Source organism: Eleginops maclovinus, chromosome 16 (genome assembly GCF_036324505.1).
Source record: "Eleginops maclovinus isolate JMC-PN-2008 ecotype Puerto Natales chromosome 16, JC_Emac_rtc_rv5, whole genome shotgun sequence".
NCBI classification, from domain to species: Eukaryota; Metazoa; Chordata; class Actinopteri; order Perciformes; family Eleginopidae; genus Eleginops; species Eleginops maclovinus.
This window is the reverse complement of record NC_086364.1, coordinates 11692032-11712970: the sequence shown is the minus strand read 5'-3', so window position 1 is coordinate 11712970 and position 20939 is coordinate 11692032. Positions and strand designations below refer to the sequence as shown.

Below are 20939 nucleotides of genomic sequence, written 5' to 3'. Positions count from 1 at the left end.
CTAGGAAGCTTTTTTCCTGCTGATGGCGCTGTATATAAAAGTCAAGCAATTGGTTAACATCATTAGAATTGAAAAATTGAAATGATGTTGATACATTGTTAAAAACAGGGGATCACCAAAGTCTTAAAGACATATCATCTGGGGAACATACAAAATGTCATCGCTATACATCCAGTAGTAGTTTAGGTTTTTCCGTATGGACCAGGGTTGTGGCACGTCTGACCGGCATTGCCATACTTTAAGCCACAACACTGGCATTGCTATAAAGGATAATCTGGCATTGAAGAAATTCAAGTATGATTTCTAAGAAAATGCAACTCAGCACCATGAATAATCAGAAAAGTGAATATCAACAGTATTCTTGTACTTGGAAGTACATCCATCATTTTTAAACTCTAACCCTAGATTGCTTCTTTGAGTAGCATGGGTCTCCAATAAACAGCTGACAACCGTTAATTAGCAGACAAGGTCTATTTTAGCTCCCAGGCTTCAACACAGGATTGTTATGGAGCCAATCAAATTTCCCTCCAAGGCAAAGTCATCAACTTCAACACCAAGAAAGACTCAACCACTAAGAATATGTCCACTGAGCAATAACACTACAGATTTCCTCTCAAGAGAGACCCCACCGCAACAATCTCCAAACATTAATCGTATATAAACACATGTTGAGGGCAGCAAAGCCGTGCCAAATCCTTTTCAGAACTATGAATGTCAGATTTACAAACACTCTGACTCAGTGAAACAATTGCAATCAGACATGATTATAATTCCTCATCGGATAGTATTTTCTGCAGCGGTAAAAAAACAGTTGCCTACAAAATTATGGTAGACAACTGGGAACACAAAAATGTTACCTATTGGTTTGTCTGCTGTCACACTTTCAGCTCGGCATCCTATCCATATCTCTGTGCCCTTTTATAGTCTCTGCAACAGTCGATGGTTTGGATACAAAGACAGATTGCCAGTATGATCTGAAATTTTATATTTTGGGGGCGGAGAATGTCCTGCTAAGTTTCAATTGCAAAGATATAATCCCCGTTGAACGAAGTACGGAGGAGAGGAGGGGGAAGGGTGTTCCAATGTTATAGTCTTTACAAATCCTCTTTTCAATCCTTGTGCCATTCTTAGTATGAACACTGTTCGGTAACATCAGTTGACCAAACACTTTAGTTATATAGCTCTCTAATAAGGTGTGGGATGGGGAATATTATCACTAAAATCACTAAAGGGATCAAACCCTTTTAAGGTTTGATAGGGATCTGTCAGTCAAAACCTGGTGGATGAACTCAAAATTGAGAGGTCATCAAACTAGGCTGCTTAGCATTGTTTGGGACAACACTTTGGGCAATGCAGATTTTTCTGGGACGAAATGTAGTGAAATGATCCTGAACTTCCAAATAATATATACGTTCAAAGCAATCTAAGCCTAGTCACATGTTAGAAGCAGAGAAAGAATGAGGATGATAGTTGTCCTCTCCAGCAATGAACTCTGGATATTAAACCTTTGTTTCCTGAGTAGGTCAGGTGGAGGCACTGAAATAATGAAGCAACAGCATGTGTCTTGTGAGGAGAGCGGCGCTGAGGAGTTTTAACTGCAAAGACATACTCAGGGACCTGAAACTACTCTGTAAATCTGTCTTCCTTTCCCAACAGACAGATTATTTTCCTGCTCCAGGAAATGTCAGAGAAGTCTCAAGACAAAATGTAGCTGGCTTCTAGGAACCAGCTCTTACTGGGCTGTCCTGGTGGCTCTGTTCAACTGTGGAAAACTGAAACTATTTACAACCTTGTAGGACTGATTTCAACCCTTCAGTTTCTGATGTTTTCCCTGAAGAGTGCTTACCCAAGTACAGTTTATAGGTACACAGGAAACAGATGCTGATCAGAGTATCAGAGCAACAGCGAGGAGAGGAACTGGCTATAGATACGCCTGATTACATCATATTACAGCTTAGCATCCCCAATAAAACACAGCCATTGCAGTCAGCAGGTTCAGAGTGTTTGGTGAAGGGTGCTTACAGTAAATTCTGGCTTTTGTGGAAACATGACACAGGTATAGCTAGTCTCCCAGTGATCTGCAGACCAGAAGGCATTCCTCTTTGAAGTGAAGCCTGGACGCAAAGAGAGAGCTTAGAAAACACATGTTGATCATGAGAGCTGAGCGTACTGTAGCAGGACTTCAAAGTGAGTCAAGCTCATTGCTAAGAAACAAGGAAGTAACTCCAGCTGGTTTGGTAGTGTTGCCATAGCATGGGCCAGATACAGGCGCAAGACAGAATATCTCCCAGAGAGACTTTTAAGGAGGAGCAGACTGGATAAACATCAGGGTCCTCAATGTAAACACTCTTGTAATCTATCAGATGTAAAATGGTGACCTATGTAGTGTGTGATAACCATCACAATCAGTCTCCAAAATGTACTTACGACACATCTTCTTAATTGCCATGTTTTCCAGGTCAATGGTCAGCCGATGGAATGAATTAATCTCCCTGAAGAGCAAGCTCTGATTACTGTAAATGAGCCCAAGATGATGAAGATGGAGGAACACATACCATCAGAGCAGGACACAAAGAACTACCTCAGTACTTGCTTAAATGCTGTTGACCCAGGCTCACCAGCCAATCGCTGATGTTGATTCAAGAGATCAAACAGATGCACGTGGGCTAACTCTATACATTCCCCCTCCCTTGCAATCTGCCTGATCTGAACCTTGTCATTACATTCATTTTCAATAGCAGTGATAGAAATCAACACAAGATTATAAATGTGGTTTGACTGACTGCATGTAATCTGTATGTACTTTCAGCATTCAGCATATTGGATACAGCGATTAATATACATCTCCAGTACGATGTTTCTTTTAGCATTTGTTCTATCTTAAATTATTGAATGAATGCATCGGAATTGTGAATCTCATTTAAACAAAAGCATGCAATCAATGGCAAAAGATATTTCATTTCAGTAATATTCCAATCATAAACAGTAGGAAACTGTTTGTACTTTCATGTGAGAATATGTGTCTGTCATATTTTATTAACTGAATATCTTTAGATTTTGGACTCTAGGTTTAACAAGACAAAACAATTGAAGACGCCACATGGGCTCTTGGAAGCAATGATGGGCAGTTTCACATTTTTGATCTTTCATAGAAAACTTTATGAATCAATGAATTGCAAAAACAAAGGAATCTGTAGATTGTTCAGTGCTTGGTGTTAGGCCTAAAATGTATATCATTAAAGACTGTTAGATACTGCAACAGAACATTACATTAGGGAAAATGTTACAGCACACAAACCAATAGAGGGGTTTCCTCATGTGCTGTCAGTGGATCATAATGACCAAAACAATAAAGACTGGACTTTTGAATTCATAGAAAAGTTCATCTTGAGGTTACAGGCTATATTATAGTAGTATTATAATGAAACGATAGAACATGTGTATTTCATGAAGAAGGCATCTTTATTTGTATGTGTGTGTGTGTGTGTGTGTGTGTGTGTGTGTGTGTGTGTGTGTGTGTGTGTGTGTATGTGTGTGTGTGTGTGTGTGTGTGTGTTGTAGCTGTGTCTCAGAGGATTATTTCCGAGGGGTTGATTGTTTGGTGTGAGCTTTGCAAAAGGATCGAGATATAATCCTCACCCGCCATCCCCCCGATCCTCCCCTCATTCAGCAGAGGGAGATGAGGATGGTCAATGCAGCTTTACAATGTCAAACTAGAACTTGAATCAATATAAGAATGTTGTGATGTTATACACAAAACTGTGTCAGTATGCAATATGTTGAAATTAATTCACTGTATTTATCAATAACAGCGCATTAACACATTCTCTCTCACACTCACACGGGGATCCATGCAGTTCACAGAACAGCGGCTCCTAAGTCCTTCAACATATGCACGACTGCCATCAGACACGTGTCTGGTGCATGGCTCTACCAGATCACTGCAGCAGGACAGTTAAACGTTGTGTTTCAAACCTCTTAGTGAAGGTCAGATTCAATCACATGTGGACTCTACTCAGTCCATCAGATGTTGCTGGGAGGGTCGATGTCCTCACTTCACGTGCTTTAACGCCTTATGAGGTATTTGCAGAAGATAACATTACTTCCACGTTGGTAATGTCATGGTCAAAACTGTAGTTCTTCAAAAGTAGGTTAATTAAAACATCTGTTAGTCAATTGTGTTTAAATATTACAAATGGAGTCACATTTGATAATCAGATTCAAACTGGATACAGTAATTGTTGTCAAAGGTTTTTCAAGGTCAGTCTTAACAAAGATTAGTCTGATTTTAATGTTTTAAATAATAATTGATGAACAACCATTAAAACTTTGTGGAGCTCAATGTGGCATCTTTAATTGTTCTTTTTTGTCCGTTGAACACTCAAAATCACAAGGTTAGTTACTTGCCAGTGATATAAAATTATGACATCTAATCGTCTAAAAAATAATGACAATTAAGTTATCAAATTTATTTTTGGTTCACAACAAACTCATGTTAATGTTCTGCACAGCAGTAGAGATAACACTGCAGCCATAAACTTTAATTTACAATGATATGAAACAATGACGAGCAGCATTCATCACAATTTGAGACACACAGATGTGTATGTGTGTGATGTGAGTATTTAAGATGGGGTGGACATGGATTGTGAGTAAGAGATAACATGTCTGAGCTTGTGTGTGTGTTTTACCCTGCATCTGTGTGTGTGTGTGTCCACACATGTCATGCACACACTCTCCCCCGCCCCCCTCCAGCTGACGATAATCTGAGTGTATTAATCTGTTGTTTGAACTCCTTAAGCACAGACTGTCTATCACATCTGCTCTCTTCACCCTCACAAAACTCTGCTATTTATACACTTTTGCCTTTGTCCTCTCACTTCCTTTAAGTTTCTTTTTGTTCTGTCGCTGCAATTTCTTTATTGCATCTCTCTCCAGCAGGACTGAATTTCACACAGCTCATTTCCTCCGTACAGTAAATCCATCTTTTTGTTTGGCCAAAATACGCCTTGGAAAATCCTCAATGCAGACAGCATACTTAAACAATGCTGTTAACTGTTAAGATATGACTGCCCACCACATGTCCACACATCTGATTTAAGAGGTGACACTTAACTTTCCAAAACCAACAATAGTTTAACCCTAACGGAAATGACTGCTACAAAAAAGCCAGTAATCACAACTGATAGAGCCACAAACAATGAAAAACAGAGCCATTCTGAGATAGCGCTTTCAAAGGCGTCATCATCTTTCAGATTAAAATTAATAGGAGCATGTGGGGGGAAGGGGGGGGAGCAACCAGAAGGGAAACGGCCTTACCTGCTGTGTGTCGCTGTCTCCCATCTGACGAGAGCAAGGCATCGGGAGGGACACACAGACGCGAAGAGGGATGTGGAGATGAAGAGGGAGAGAGGACGGTAGGCAAAGTCACAGTCTTTGCGTCATCTGAGGAAATTTGCAGATTAATACAACAGCTTGGTCTTCTGAGCCCCCCCAACCCCATCTCACCCTTGCTCTCCTCCCTCCCTCCCTTCTCCCTCATTTACTGGCATGCTCTCCATCCCAGGTCTCAGTTTATTTCATTATTTATACTGTTTGTGCTCACTGATATTAGGGAAGGAAGAATGATAAGAAAACTAGTCTAAATTGTTTCCAGAAATGTGTTCCCATCTCATATACAGGGGAGGGTGGGAGTTTGGGACATATAGCAAATTGGAAGGTGTTGAAGGTGGTGGGGGGGTCATGATCAACCTCCATTCCACAAGAGGGCGCTATGACTGCACTGAGTGGAGAAGTGTGCACAGTAGCCTCTCTCTGAGGGATCCTTTGACAGATATCAGTGTCAGTCAGAGAGGCCATAAAGAGAATTGAGGCCCATGGTACATACTGTACATACATGGATCAAGCTCTTCCATGAACTGTGAAATATCAGTAAACAGAATCTGAATGTAAGCCTATGATTTGGCTTTATGAGGAAGCCACGATTGATTTATGATGATAGCTTCTCAACTGTCAAATGCGAAGTTGTATAACGATGTGACTTTACAGACATCCGACAGTCTGACACTGCTGAGACCTTTCAATCCCAATTTGAAACTCAGCTTTTAACTTTTAGTGTGTATCTTATTCTATACATGATTTTTTTGTTCTTTTTTTAAACGAGGCAAACATCATGGATACTGATGACGATGAACTCAACTTTGATTTTCATGAACAAGTAAAAGTATTTAAGCTTCTTCCTGCCCCTTTAGAACATGAAGGATCTACTTGAGTATTTATTTATATACATTGTAAAGTCTTGATATTTTGCTTTGTTTTTTTTCCTGTTTGCTTTATTTTGTTCCTTTAACACGTTCAATAAATTGACTAATACAAAAATATGTTCTCAGTCTGAATCAATTTACTCAGCCTCATTCTTGCTGTCCATGTTTGTCCAGTTAATGTTGAGGTTCGGTTGGTTCCTCATTATAGATGCTGGGATCGGGACTTCCTCCTAAATGAGAATCAGCCTTCCCCTTTCCTGTTTCTCGCTCTCTGTAACTTATGTTGGGCATTCTGTACACACACATCAACTGCATGTCTGTCGGCCCTGGAAACGAGATCCTTCCTCTTGTGCTCTTCCTGAATGTATTTTTTCGAAGGGGGGTTTTCCTCATCCGAATCGAGCAACAGGCAATGTTGTATGAAGTACTGTTCACCTTGTGGCAAAATGCCTATGTAGATAAAAATCACTTGACACAACATAAATATTAAAACACTCCTTGTTATGATATGAGCCTGAAAAACCTCTCCCTTACTGATATAAGCCTGAAGGCTTGATATAAACCTTCATGTGTAGACAAACACCTGGAAAGATAAAAACACATCTGATGCACTTCTGACCTGCTCTGTTGGCCGAATGTTTGTTTCTGGTTAGATGTCATTTGTGGTAACGGTTCAGATTTTAGTTACAGAGAATACAGACAATGCAGTTCCCAAACATAGGGGTCATTAAAATATAACAATAACAGCACACAGCCAGACCACAGAAACGATTGTGCTTCAGGAACCAAAACGCACAATTTAAATGTCTTAATGATTCCTTTGAGATACGTAAACCTACCTATGAATGCATTTAATTGTGTTTGAAAACATTTTTAAAGTTTAAACACAGATTGATTGGTGTAATGAAAGAAAAGTGTTGCCATTTAGTGAATTGGGTTTAGTAACCAACACCACATTTACAAACATACATGCACGCATACCTAAAATTCAACACCATGCACATGCAAAGCAACACACACACACACACACACACACACACACACACACACACACACACACACACACACACACACACACACACACACACACACACACACACACACACACACACGGGTGACAGATGGAGAGGGGCAGGACGTGAACAGGGGCTTGTACAATCGGGCTGGTGCCTCCATTGTGCAGTAGGTGCGCTGTAAATCTATCCTCTACTAATTGCCAGAGCAGTTCAAACACAAAGTCTGCCTCTGAAATACAATCCTGCGGGGTGTTGTACAGTGACTAAAGTTTACAAGATGTAACATTTTGCTTCTGGTAATAAAAAGGGACAAAACATGGCCTATGGAAGAAGGGGGTGAGGAAATATGAAGGAGGTGGAGAGAGAGAGTATGATGAGGTGGATAAGTGCAAAAACTCAAAACAGAGGGGAGGTGTGGATTGTGTTGCCAAGAAGGGAGACGTAACTGTAAATAGATCGTTCACTATCTAGGCTGCATGTCTAATCCGGGGGCATCCAGACTGCAGGGGCTCTGTGGCAAGTGAATGAAAGTGTAGCCGCTGTAGGTGGATGGAGTCCTGTAACGAGACACTGAGGGGGACAGATAAGGAGGCGAGGACGAGTGATTGAGAGGTGATCTGTGGAGGGAGAGAGCGAGGTGCTGTAAGAGGAGAGGGATCGGCGGGGCAGATGATGTAAACAAGACGAGCAGAGTGTGTGCGCATGGCGACGGCTGCATGGCAGTGTCTGAAGCTGCTTTTATAAACTGACAATGACCCAGCTTCTGAACCAACAGCGCACGTAGCAGAAAATCTAAACAGACAGGCCCGGAAAGGGGCAGACTGCCAGGTAATGCAATGCAATGGCAATCTGCATTTTGCACCCATTCAAGCCTGTTTCTCATTAAGCATTAAACAGAATTACCTAAATAAGTCCTCCATTCCACTAATGAGGCTTTGCAGCTCAAACCTCTCATATTCCCTCGCCCTCCCAATACGTTTCCCGAAGGTGAACATTCCATGCACTAATTTCAGTTTTACGCAGAGAGACTTGTAGGCGCATGTGTTTTGTTTAGTGCAAACATGTATGTGTATGTGTGTGTGTGTGTGCGTGTGTGTGGCCGGTTACTATCTTCAGTGTTCATGTGTGTTGTTTGTGTGTTTACACGTGGTCTGGCTCCAGGCCGTGTCACTCAACCTCTCTGACCTTTAGTAAACTGTGAAATTAAATTTTATCTTGGGTGTTTTTTTCTTTCCACAATGCTACATCTGTGGCAAATATGTCCGTTAGACAGCAGCTTAAGCACTGCAGCCGGGGATTTCTAAGCCAGACAGATCGACAGACAAACAGGAAGTGACACAATCATCAGTATAACCCCCCTGTGAATGAACTCACCTTTGACCCTTTACCTCTTTACCACCATGGCTGCCGACTGGGGCATTTCCAGGAGGCTTTAGCTAATTGGGTCAGATTGCGCGGAGAGGAACATTACGCCTGAAATTGGAAACATATGCAGCCATAACTCAGTGTGTATGGTAATGTTACCAATGGCGGTGCAGCTCCTGATAAAGAGAGGTTTGAATATAAGGGGAAAGAAGACGATGAGGGAGTGGAGTGCATTAGGTGAATGATGGAAGCAGCGTGGAAAAGGATTGAAAAGGAAAAACAAATTAGAGGCAGAGAATCCAAGTGTGTGAAGATGGAAGAGGAGATGATGCAGAACTGACACACTGGTACCTTGGGGAGGTCGAGCAGCTGTAATTGAGGTCTGACTCGCTGGCTCACTTGTGGACAGACAGACTTTTAGCCTCGCCCTGACAGCTCAGCTCAGCTATTTGCAGTAATTGCCATAATAGCTACCTTCCAATTACGCTCAGATCCCAGTTTCAAATGAAGGAGGATGTCCAACGCGAAGCAACAAGTTGATGTGTGATGGCGCTGCGTGTGGGAAAACATTTCTTGGAGGAGCTGGAGGTAGTGAAAGTGACATCTGGAAATGAGAATAGGTTTAAAATGACAGGATTGAACAAGGTGGATCATGAGCAGAAGATAATACGTAGAAAATGAAGTTAATATTCCAGCTATGAGACACGGTGAGTGATGTGGCCAAAGGCAAGTTCCTCATCTAACAGGCAGGTTGTGAAAAGGATCAGTTTTGTTTTAGTCAGGCTTTAATAAAGGTCTGAAGATTTGTTTGGGTTATGAAACATGTTTGTTGAAAAGAGAAATCCCAGAAAGAAAAACAGATAACCGCTGTGAAAATTGTTTTATTCCCTGGATTATGATCTGATTTAAAGGCTTTTGGTGACTCTGGCTTTAGAACAAAAACAAAGAGACACATGACAATAAGAATGAAAAACTATTCAGTGAAGGAACATTGAATCAACCTCTGTACATCCTTGATTGGGGAATCGTTGCAGTTAGTTTTGTCTATGAGAGAGAAGGAGCAAGACAGCAAGAAAACAACATTTGTGCATCACTGCCTTTTCAATCGTCGTCTTTGGTTGACCGCCACTCCTGTCTGCATCAAGCTCACAACTTTCTCTTCCTCTTTTTTTCAGACTCCAACTCTCACTGATGCACCCTGAGGCAGAAATATCTAAGTGCATACAGGGCAAGTTCAGACAAAGTCAGAGATAGAGAGAATGGTGGGAGGGTTGCAAGGATTTCGAGTGACTGACACCAAATGCCAGGAGGGAGGAACGCTTGTGAGGGACACACCAGGCAGTGTTTGTGTGTTAATGGTAATGATAATCTGGTGGAAGATTCTCTGAAATCTACACCAAGTGCTGCTGTACGATGGGCATGGTTAAGAAAAACAGAAAATATGCAGTGTGTGTATGTGTGTGTGATTGTGTGTGTTCGTGTAATCAGTCAATGGGTGCAAGTACATCAACGCTCCCCTCTATTTGAGGGTATTGACAGTGTTAAATGTCTCCATCCCTGAGTGAAGACTGCACTTTAGTCTGCCTCTATACAGAAATGACCCGTTTTAGCGGCTTTCAGTTTGAAAAACCTCTTTTCATGATCCCCCTTCTCTTTCTGTGTCTCCTCTCCGGTCCCTATCTCTCCCATCCCCGGACTCTTTCATGAGCAGTCTCTCAGGGGCAGGGTTGTAACGTAACCCTCCCCTCTTTTGTCTCCATTCTTTTCCTTATCCTTTCATCTTTTTAAACATTCAGGGGAAAAAGGGTTTGGTGAGATGGAAACCACTACTTGGTAAAGGAAAGAAAGAGATAGCATGTGAGAGAGGGGGATGCGAGAGGAGGGGGATGCAGAGTCTCCCCCCCCTGCTCATCCGACAATTTATGGCTCTCCTTTTCAACAAGGCCATTCAAGGTGGGGAGGCTCAGTGGACGCGCTGTTCTCGCGGGTCAATAGCAATGAACCCTCGTCTGGTTTGTATGGGGAAGACTTATCTGCTCAGAGGACCCGTTGAACCGTCTGTTGGCCTGCACGTCGTCCATAGACCTCCATTGTGTTTCCATAGGGCCTTCGCCTATTTTCCCCCAAAGACCTGTGGGTGGAGAGGGCAGCCAGTCACCAGCTCCTGTCTTTATCCTTTCAACTTTTACAGGAGTCCCAGAGCTGCCTCCTCTCATCCAACATATACAGAAAATGTGTTTGTAACTTTAATTATCCAATTAATATAAGTATTTAACTCTAAACACCTATGAATGTTTCAAATAAGAAAACATCAAAGCAGACTCAGACAAAGTTAGTAGATAGTATAATGTACCGTATAGGCCTATATCCAATTGCAAAGTAGGACCGTATTACACCTAGAGAACAAATCCATGTCATGAATTGTTTCCATCTAAAAACAATCAATACATTTAGGTGTTGCAATACAATTAAAGATCTCCATATTTGGAAGCGCACGAAAGCGTAATCAACGTTTTAGCCAGAGGCGTCAATAAACATCTTCGTTTTTGGAAGAATATAGTTTGCCGTTCCCTTCATGATAAATAGTAGGCTACACGGCATTAAAAAGTTAGCAGCATTTTATGGTCATGAACGTAATTTCTAGCATACCTAGCAGTGTTGTTTTGCCTATAGTTTTTTTTTCTTGGATGCAGTATTTTAAAGATGTCAATAACAGAAACCAACAGCTGGTTCCGTGAAGGTGGTCAAGGCTGGGAAGAGGGTGCCCCATGTCAAGCATTGCTTCTGGGCCCCAATTCAGCAAGACCACCCCTGAAAATGAATGCATGGAATTAAGAATTTTCTCCTTTTCATGTAAAATGAGTGCCATATGTATTTTCCTTTTGTAACTATTTGAATTTGATGAGCTATATAAAATACTTGATACAGAAAATTAGGTCATCAACATCCAAAGATCCTGTCAGCAAAACACTCACCTGCCAAAGAGCAAGGCACATACCCAAGAAACGGATCTGGTGCAGGCAAACAGGAAGCAATAAGAAAGCAGAGTCGGATGGCTGGTTCAGATTGAGCCAAATGTGATTATGTTGCAACCTGCATTTACAGAAAAGAAGTTTGACGATTTGCGCCTTCCAGCTTCACTGCAGATTGTTTGTAATAATTTGCACTCTTACCAACCCATGATGAACTCGCTTTACGTGGATCTGTGCCAACACAACACTGCTGGTAATTCATCAAATGCTTTTCTTCTGAACTGTGGGGCGGGGATGAAAGTAAAAAAAGGCGGAGGGGGGAACTAAAACAGTCACGCACATGTGAAGTCTCAGTTAACAATTTACTCAATGTTTGGTTGTATGCATTTAATCTATCTAGCCTAACATTTTGGCTAATATATCCCACGTCAACGCAGGATTATACTGTTTTATATTATATGCATCTGTTTAGGAAGCAAGATTTAGACACATCTGCTTTTGCATATGTTACTCGTTGTAACGTTGTAGATCTTTTTTTCTTAATACACTAACATCCTGAGGAAAAAAACTTCAGTTTGTCTTTGCGCTTCCCAGGAGAAACCCGAGTCATTATCCGTGTCAAGCTAACAGCAGAGAAGAAGAAGTTGCGGCGGAAGACGCTTTTTTTTGTCTTCGAAATAAAAGCTTGATTGCGAGTCAAACTTTCCATAGCAATATGGATGTCTCAAAGCGAGTTTTACTTTGAAAAGCAACACCGGAAATTGGAATTCTAACTCAAGGTAGTTTAACAGTTTCCTCGACTTAACGCGTTTCAGGCGGAGTTCAGTTCTTAAAACATTTGGCCAATTTATTCACCTCTTCACTTCTTCGTTCACATATTTGAACAGAGCAACCTCTTCCCTGGTCTACCCTTGAGGAATAACAACTCATGGAATATCAAAACGTTGTGGCACGTTTACATATTTCACACTTTTCTGGGCTTATTAACTAGTCTTTTCACCCTCCAGTGGAAGCGCTCCCAGGACAGGAGACTTTTCTGGTTTCTAACTTTACTTTTCTTATCTTGTTCCCGTTGGATTTCTGTGGGGGCACATGCGATGTCACGGACTATTAAAGAAGAGAGAAATGTACGTCTTTAGCTATGTGGTTTACATACGAAGGTGTCTGTTGAATTTAATATTTTAAAACCAGTTGAGCAACTGGCAACTGAACTCTATAATCAATGTGGTGTCAGCTGGAAGGACGCGGGGTCCGGATCTCACCTAAACGGTAAGTCTTTATCACACTTTAGACCCTAAATTAAAACGTATTTTAATACTATACACTGTGTACAAATACACATTTGATAATTTATATTGTTTTAAGGTGTTCAATCAGTTGGATACACGACAAGTTACATAATGTGAGTAAAGAAAAATACATTTTTTAGATTAGCTTATTTTGTTTAAATTTTGTTCTGTATTTCAGTATTTAGCATTTATCAGCCAATTTATTTATTTATCCATGCATGCAGACACAACTTGCATACTGTTTTCTCTCTTTATTTATTCAAATGTCTTCAATGAAATGTCACGTCTCCCTTCTTTAATGCACCTTGAACTCTTTTCCTTTGATCCTTTGTACATTGATGCATGTTGAAGAGTCCAAATCCTTTTCTATTTTGCTTGGCAGTTTTAAAGTTTTAGCTTGCTCCACATATTGTTTTCGTTGGCAGGCAGTCTGTCAGGTGAGGTTAGAGCTACAAAGTCCTATCCAAATCTTCAGGTAGATCAAACACAGGTAATGAGAAACACACCTGCTGTTGATGTATTCATTTAATATATTTTGGGGGGAACAAATTCAATGCAAGTCATTTCTCATAATACAATTGCATTTACCTCTATGGACCATCTATAGGTAAGCACTCGTGTTGTATTATTGCACTACTGCATTTACCCTAACTTATCGGCTGTGGATGAAGTACACACATTTTGTACCAAAGTAAAAGAGTCATCACCTTTTTATAGCAGCGTAAAATTAGTCATGTTTTAAGATGTTAGCTTAAGTAATATTACAAATGTATCTATATCAAAATATAACATAATAAGTAAATAGTATCCATTATGCGGATTGGCTGAATTCAGCATAAAGTATTGATGAAATAATGCAGTCATCACTTCACTTTCAGTTTATAAAGGTGGGACTTATTTTAATTGCTTAATACATTTTATCTGTTGGGTAGCTTGTGAATTTCCCTCATGGGTTTACTAAAGTGTTGTCTTATTCTATAATAATACATCATAATGTGTTAAATATCTGAATCTTCAAAGTAACAAGTAAGTGATATTTGTAGTGGAAAAAAATACATAATTTCCCTCTAAAATGTAGCATTTAAGTACAAGCACCTCAAAGTTGTACTGAGGTACGTACTTGATTAAATGTACTTTAATACATTTCACCACTGTGCATCATGTCTTTTGCAACTGTTTAAAGGAGAATTAAAGATTAACAGGGAGATGTGGCAGAGTGGTGTTTCATATGGTCTTAGGATAGAGCAGAGGAGGCTGGATCTGCAGAGCGTGGTACGAAACAATCACAGACCTGGAATTAATGGGCTGTTTGCACAGTGGGACAGCAAGACATTGTAAATGTGCACATGTGAGGCCAAGTCTTTACTCTCCCCTCACAGAAAGAGACCCAGAGAGAAAGGGCAAACATTTACCTGCATGTGTTTTTTCCTCGTCTGACAAGCCACTCCTGTTGTCACGTTTCTCACACTCAGGTGCATTTCAGACAGCTTAGTCAGACTGAAACGATCCGCTGAAAATGTGATGTGAGGTGCAAACTGTCCTCTAATCAGCCGGCCTCCAAAGACATCTTCCAGTCTGATGACTTGAAAGTAAGCAGGATTTAGGTTAGGACAGGTCCTAACACTAACACACAGTGCATTAACTCTGTCAGATGGACTTGTCTGACATTAGCCACGCACGAGGGGGGCAACAATTTGTTGATAGGCAAAAAGCACAGTAGCCACGGCCAGGTGTGGGGCTGATTTATTGCATCTGTTTCCTGGGGAGGGTCTCCCAACCAGACGCCCTCTGTACTATAAACCTCCCTGAATCCTCCTTGACTCATGCTGTCATATGGATTAGGCCCCTGTGGTTCACCCTGACAGCACTCAAAACAGAAGACAGGCCAATTTGCCAGGTGCCACATCTACTACAGAAACATTTTCCTTTATTGTTTTATTTTCTGCATCTTCACGTTTGTCTGTCATGTTTTGGAGGGTTAAAAGAAGGTGGATGGATTTAAATGTTACTTTGTAAGTCTTTAAACTTAATGACCAAACAGTACAGTCAATATAAAGAAGACAATAGAAAGATTGTTGCATCACTACTAATATTTAAACAACCCTTAAGTGTACATACAACATCTAGCACAAGATGCTTTACAATAAGCCAAAACAAAAATAACATCATTAATATAAAAAAATGCTTAATAGAGGGAACACTTATGTTTAAAGTCTAGTTGAATAGCAAAGTGAAATAGATCCGCTTCAAGCTGTCACTTAAAAATGTCCTCTGAGGTCATCTCCCTGATATTCTTATGGGAATGTTACAGGATTGCATAGTTTTCAAGAAAAAGAGAAGAGTTTCTTCCGACTGACTCCGGTTATCTGCATGAACATAAAGCTACATAGGAGGGAAGAAACAGGCCTCTTTCCAGCTGTTTTATTATTACACAGTGATAATCAATGCTAAATCATTCAGGGTCCAATGAGGTGTTGCAGAAAATAGTTTGGTTTGTTTATTCATGGAGCTTTGCTTGGTGACGTCGTTGCTTTCTCTCTGCTTTTCTAGGCCCTTGTCCTGCAGTTTCAGGGTATTCTTCCTGTGCTCATTTGGAAGATTTTCAGGCTACGGAGATTAGGATTAACGTATGTGTGCAGTGTTGAGTGGGGTTTTACTTACTGAGAGTGAGGTTTTTCGATTCAAAGAGGCTGGGATTTCTGTGTGTGAGTGTGTGTTCGTCTGGGAGGGATTCAGAGTGCTTGGGTCTGATCCAGAGGGCGGGAGAACGTCTCGGACCTCGTCTAGCCTTGCAGGGAGTGCAAATGATGCGTGTCATTGTAGCAAATGGAGCGTGGTGATAAAGTGCTGCTGCTGCTGCCTCACAAAGAAACCACTTTAGAGACTGTGCTCGCCTGCCTTCTGTGTGGGGCCGGAGTGCTTCAAGAAGGCCCTTAGGAAGCATATACCGGTAGCTGTCCTGCAACAGAAGACAAACTCACATAGAAACCGTAGGCCTGTCACCTTCATTAGGTTATTGATTTATCGTGCAATATATGGACTTGACCTCAGTATTCTTTCCGTAACAACGTATATCTAGAAAAACTTTATTGTTCAGCAGAGGCAGGAAAATTGTCTTTGGTGTCACGATCATCCAAGAAAATATAAACACAAAACTATGTACACAAGATAAAAAACAGGCTAACGGAACAATATCTCTCAATTGTAAATGTACACAGGGTAAAACATCCCATAAAACACAAACTATCTCTGACTTGTACAACAGATTTTGCGTTGTGTACAGCTGTGACTCTCCTCTGAAAGTTAGCTGTAATTGTAGTTGTGGACACAATCAAATATCACAATATATTTGATCAATTACTTTGATATCCATGTGACCATATTGTACGGTTGACTACAACATTTCTAATTTGTTGATCAATAATCCTCAGTAATGTGGATATTATCACTAAAACAACAGAACAGCTGGTAATATCAGACATCAGCTGACTGAAATGCAGCCTAAAAACCAGGAAAAGACACATTTAATTAATATTACAAGATCCAAAATCTAAATATGTCCTGTCTCATTCACAATATCAATATCATTTGTATATTAGGACTATTGTTGACATGAGAACGTCATCAACATTTCAGCCGACATTATGCTACCTTAAACAGTGGGGTTTTCTAAACATTCGTAAGTATTACAAATGTATTGCTCATTAAAGGAGAATAATTTCAGATTATGCATGTTTATTGAACTGTTGCCCATAAAGTTGTATATCTTCTCAAAACGTATTGATCAATCTCCTCAAAACATATCATAGGGAAAATGAAATACGAATAAAAAGAGGAATGTGTCTGAAAACTTTAAGGGCAACAGTGTACACAAATGAATATGAGTGGGTGTACAGGTGTGTATGTATATATTCTTTAATATATATTTATTTCCTCGGGAATAAAATAAATATATATAACTCATTTGAAAATGTCTTGTGTTCACCTCCCAGGACTCCCAGGTTTAAGGGGTGTGTTAACAGCTCTCCCTCACTGTCCAACTTTCTTTCATCACATGAAACACCTGGGTTTATTTGGCAGGCCTGGTGCGTGGATCAGTAGCCAGAGCACACAGGAAGCTGCAGGCACTTCGATGTTATTTATCGTCATGACAAGCAGGCACTGTGAGCACTGTGGTGACTGCATGAGTGATGTGTCGACCAAACCTTGTTGCTCCTCGGCGGCTGCATTGTGTCCGGGGTGTGGCCCTGCTGAATGCATGTCCTGTCACTAAAGAGGGTTTACTTTCATCACCTACGCACATGTTCCTGCACACTCACTGTTGGTTAACCGTAGATCCATTCAGTCACTCAAAAGCAAACAAACAAACAAACAGTAGCGATATCCACTCCTTCGTGCTTGTTTTCTTTCTCTCTCTGCTGCCTGAGGACACCCTGAAGGAGCCTCGCCAGTAAAGCTGCATCTCTGACATTCTGATCATTCTTCCTATTTTAACTCTTTCCAAGTGACCTCTTCCCTGCCTTAAAACAAACAACTAACCTGACGCTCACCTCGTCTGAGTGTGGTAGCATGCAAATGTACATGCCACATAGACGGGTGAATGAAATACTTTCCCAGTTAGTCACAGCCCAAGTGAACCTCACTTTAAAGTACAAATGAATCCCCTTTACCTGACTTATGATTCATGTTTCATGCAGGTGATGTCAGGCATGACGAACCACCTGTTTACATTTGGCTAACAAGAGGGAGTGTTTTATTTGACTTTTGTACAGGTTTGTTGGTTAACAGTTATTATAATGACTTTTCAATGTGTCATCATTTACCATAGCCTAATGTGTGTTTGTGTAAATAACACACGTGTGTCAGGTTTTATTCAATTGTATAGCTTTAGATTTTGAATATGCTTGACTGTGTAACATCTTTGTATTAAAGGGTTAGTTATTAATGTGGTTAAACACTGTTAAATGTAATGTAATTTAATATTACACTAAGGCTGCAACTCAGGATTATTTTTATTAACAGTTAATGTGCTGATTATTTTCTTGATTAACCAATAATTGTTTGGTGTATAGAATATCAGATAACATTGAAAAGTTCCCACAGCGACTATTGAGATTGCATTATAAGACAAAGTAAAAGCCGCACATGTTTACATTGAGCAGCTGGAAGTTTAAAAGGTTTTGAGTTTCTTTCTATGTAAAGTACCGTTGCATGACTTCAGCTCCAAGGAGATTAATTACAAACATTCAGTTTGTATTGTTTGTTTTATATTCTTGCTTTACAAAATCATCTACGAATACATTTGATAATAAGCTGCACATGGTTTGAAAGATGCAGGTCAGGGCAGGCAGGGTGTTTACAATAGTGATGTTTGCACATCAATTTGGAAAACTCTTTCCATCCAATGCAGCAGATGTATTACATCATGTTTGAGAATCATCTTTTCAAATGAAAACTAACTTCCCCACAGCCCAGGTATGAACAGGTAGAATATCTGAGGTTGGCCTCAGCAGTACTGGGATGTTTTGGTCTCATTTGTGTGTTTTTGTCAGAATATCTGAGGTAAAACTTGTTAAAGAAGTCTTCAGAAGTTAAAAGGTGAGTCTCGGGTTGTTGTCTCGGGTCGCAGGTGTCTTTTAAATCCATTTCCTTTGGCTGTAAAGTTTCTGACGTACATACATACCATGTTGTCAGCATCTCAGTTTGAAGGTCAGCCCCTCAGTGTCTACGGTGTTTTCGGCAACCCTCATCTTCCCACATGATGAAGCAGAGGGTGACCTTGCTGTATTTGGTCCCATTTTTCCACAAGTTCTGCCAAGATTTTAAAGCCATACCTCAGCAGTAAAGCGCCAGGGTCATAAAGCAGTGGGCTGCCAGTAAAAAACCTAATTGAGGTACTTGAGCTGACTGCATATGCCACAGTTGGTATTGTATAAACTAACATTCTCTCTCTCTCTTTCTATTTGTCTCTCCTGTCTATCAACTCTGTTTTTTCAGCTGATACGTCTTGGGAGTGATGCACTGGCTTCCCCTGGTTGCCATGGTGATTGCCTCGGCCCTGCCCTTTCCTCATAACCCCATGTCCAGGATTGCCGCCGCGACGACAGACCAACGTCATGACCAGGCTGCTCGCCTCGCAACTCCCCCTGTGGACTACAACCCCGATGAAAATGTCTCACAAACGGACTACAACATGGCTGCTGCTCTGAGCCAACATACCAACAGACAAAACCTCCAAAACCGTAGGGACTATGTGAAGTCCTCCTCAGATAAAAAGACTTCCACGTTCAAAGTGGAGAATCAAGAAACCTACCAACCAAATAGCGACTCAGGCAGTGTGGATGTTCCCAAAGAAGGAGGAACACTCAGGGCCGAGGATAACTCTCTACCAAAGGACTACAAAGCTGTCAGCAGCAGCAGGCGGGATTCCTCCAGTTTTGTGGACTTTTCCAAGAAGGACAATCTTCAAGACTCTACAGAAAGGTTGTTGCTGGTTACTACGGCAGAAACCCATAATGCTGTCAGTCCTGCTGCTAATCTACAGGGTCAAAGAGGACCAGAACCAACTGTTCCCTCGGAGAAGCTGAGAGATACACTCGGGACAGGAGGCTTGAACCTGGAAGCAGGGCCGGGGCCCGGGATGGACAATATCTTAGATGGAGACGGGATGTTTCTGGACGCACACCCACGAGTCCTGTTCTCCCCCTCCACGTCGCCTCCAGAACACCCACCTCTCCTGCTCATGTTGGAGACCGGCCTGCTGCAGGGGGACAGGGCCGGAGAGGAGCAGGAGGACGTAGACGGACGCATGGAGGGTCACGGGGACCGGGCGATTGACAGGAGCACCACTCTGAGTTGGGCAGATTCTTCCAGAGTTACTGAGGCCGCCCGTCCTGTTAAAAGGGATAAACGCTCACACTTAATGGACAAAAGGCGAGGAGAAAAATCAGTGTGCGAGTCGGAGAGCGGTTGGGTTACTGACAAGAAAACCGCCATCGACTCCCATGGTCATTTAGTCACCATCCTGCAGGAGATCCAGACCCAGACTGGACCCCTCAAGCAGTACTTCTATGAGACTCGTTGTCGCGAACCAGAGCAGTTCAGCAATGCCGGCAGGTCGAAGGCCGGCGTGGCACCAAAACCAGTCGGTACGGGTGTAGCCGGGGCCGCCTGCATGGGCGTGGATAAAAGACAGTGGGTGAGTGAGTGCAAAGTCAAACAGTCGTTCGTCAGAGCGCTGACCAAAGATGCTAACAACAGAACTGGATGGAGGTGGATCCGCATCGACTCGTCTTGCGTCTGTGTGCTGCTGGCCAGAGTGGAAAAGGCGGGAAGAGGCTGAGAGTCGGGGGGGGTTTGGGTTCAGTTCCCTAAAACATGATGGATTTCTATCTCTCTTCCATCCTTCCCTCCACCACAACTTCACAAGACTTTTGAAAAAAACAAGAAGACCTCATTACTAGAACTTAGGGAAAATTGTCATATATATAGAGAATTTACTTTAAAAAGTACTGTTTTTGTACGATTTTTATCTTTCATAATCTAAGTTATTTTTGATTAGTATGTAAGCATGTGTATGTCTTTGATATTAATATATTCCTTTATATTTGTGTACACTATGACACCAGTATACCTTTATATATGAAGCTATGTATATCTGTGTGTATTTATAGAGAAACTTCTTGGAGTGGTAGGTCTCTCCAGTGTCTGATGATAATTCCAGCCTCTGGGCCGCTCGGGTAGAGAAAGCAGGGAGCGCCACCTACTGAGGCTCCACTTTACTGCTCCCATATGGATTACCATGATTGCGATACAGAAACTACATCCTGGGCAAACCTAAACGTGGTTTTATTCAATGTTTTATGGCAGGAAACATCTCGGTGTTGAACTTTTTCACTCTGGTTCATGAATGTAAAACCATGTGGTTTGTGAATTATCTGACACCCAGACAAGCTAATTTTAACATCTGCTGGTTTGTTCAGCTTGTCTGCCAAATGTGGTAATAAAGGATCTTTGTACTCAGCCCATTATTGT

General features: G+C 41.4%; 2 protein-coding genes across 5 annotated transcripts in view; one reads left to right on the top strand and one right to left on the bottom strand.

The window, feature by feature from the left end:
- hsd17b14 (hydroxysteroid (17-beta) dehydrogenase 14) overlaps positions 1-10779 on the bottom strand; it is a 38453-nt gene extending 27674 nt beyond the window's left edge. The window contains exons 1-2 of one of the 3 annotated variants that reach the window (XM_063903777.1): positions 9119-10779; positions 5320-5445 (exon numbers count right to left, since the gene is read on the bottom strand). The gene's annotated coding sequence lies outside the window, so the exon portion shown is untranslated. Of the gene's footprint in view, positions 1-857; positions 942-5319; positions 5446-9118 lie in introns of those variants that run through there. The other 2 variants (XM_063903779.1, XM_063903778.1) reach the window with 2 other exon arrangements.
- A 1401-nt stretch (positions 10780-12180) lies between these two features.
- LOC134877571 (uncharacterized) lies at positions 12181-20930 on the top strand. Of its 2 annotated transcripts, none has more exons than XM_063903128.1 (2): positions 12181-12885; positions 18903-20930. In XM_063903128.1, exon 2 carries the CDS (start codon positions 18922-18924, stop codon positions 20245-20247), a length of 1326 nt encoding a protein of 441 aa, XP_063759198.1. In that variant the 5' UTR covers positions 12181-12885; positions 18903-18921; the 3' UTR covers positions 20248-20930. The 2 variants fall into 2 exon arrangements, with proteins under 2 accessions (XP_063759198.1, XP_063759199.1); XM_063903129.1 differs by lacking the exon at positions 12181-12885 and adding an exon at positions 17044-17068.
- Positions 20931-20939: the final 9 nt, after the last annotated feature.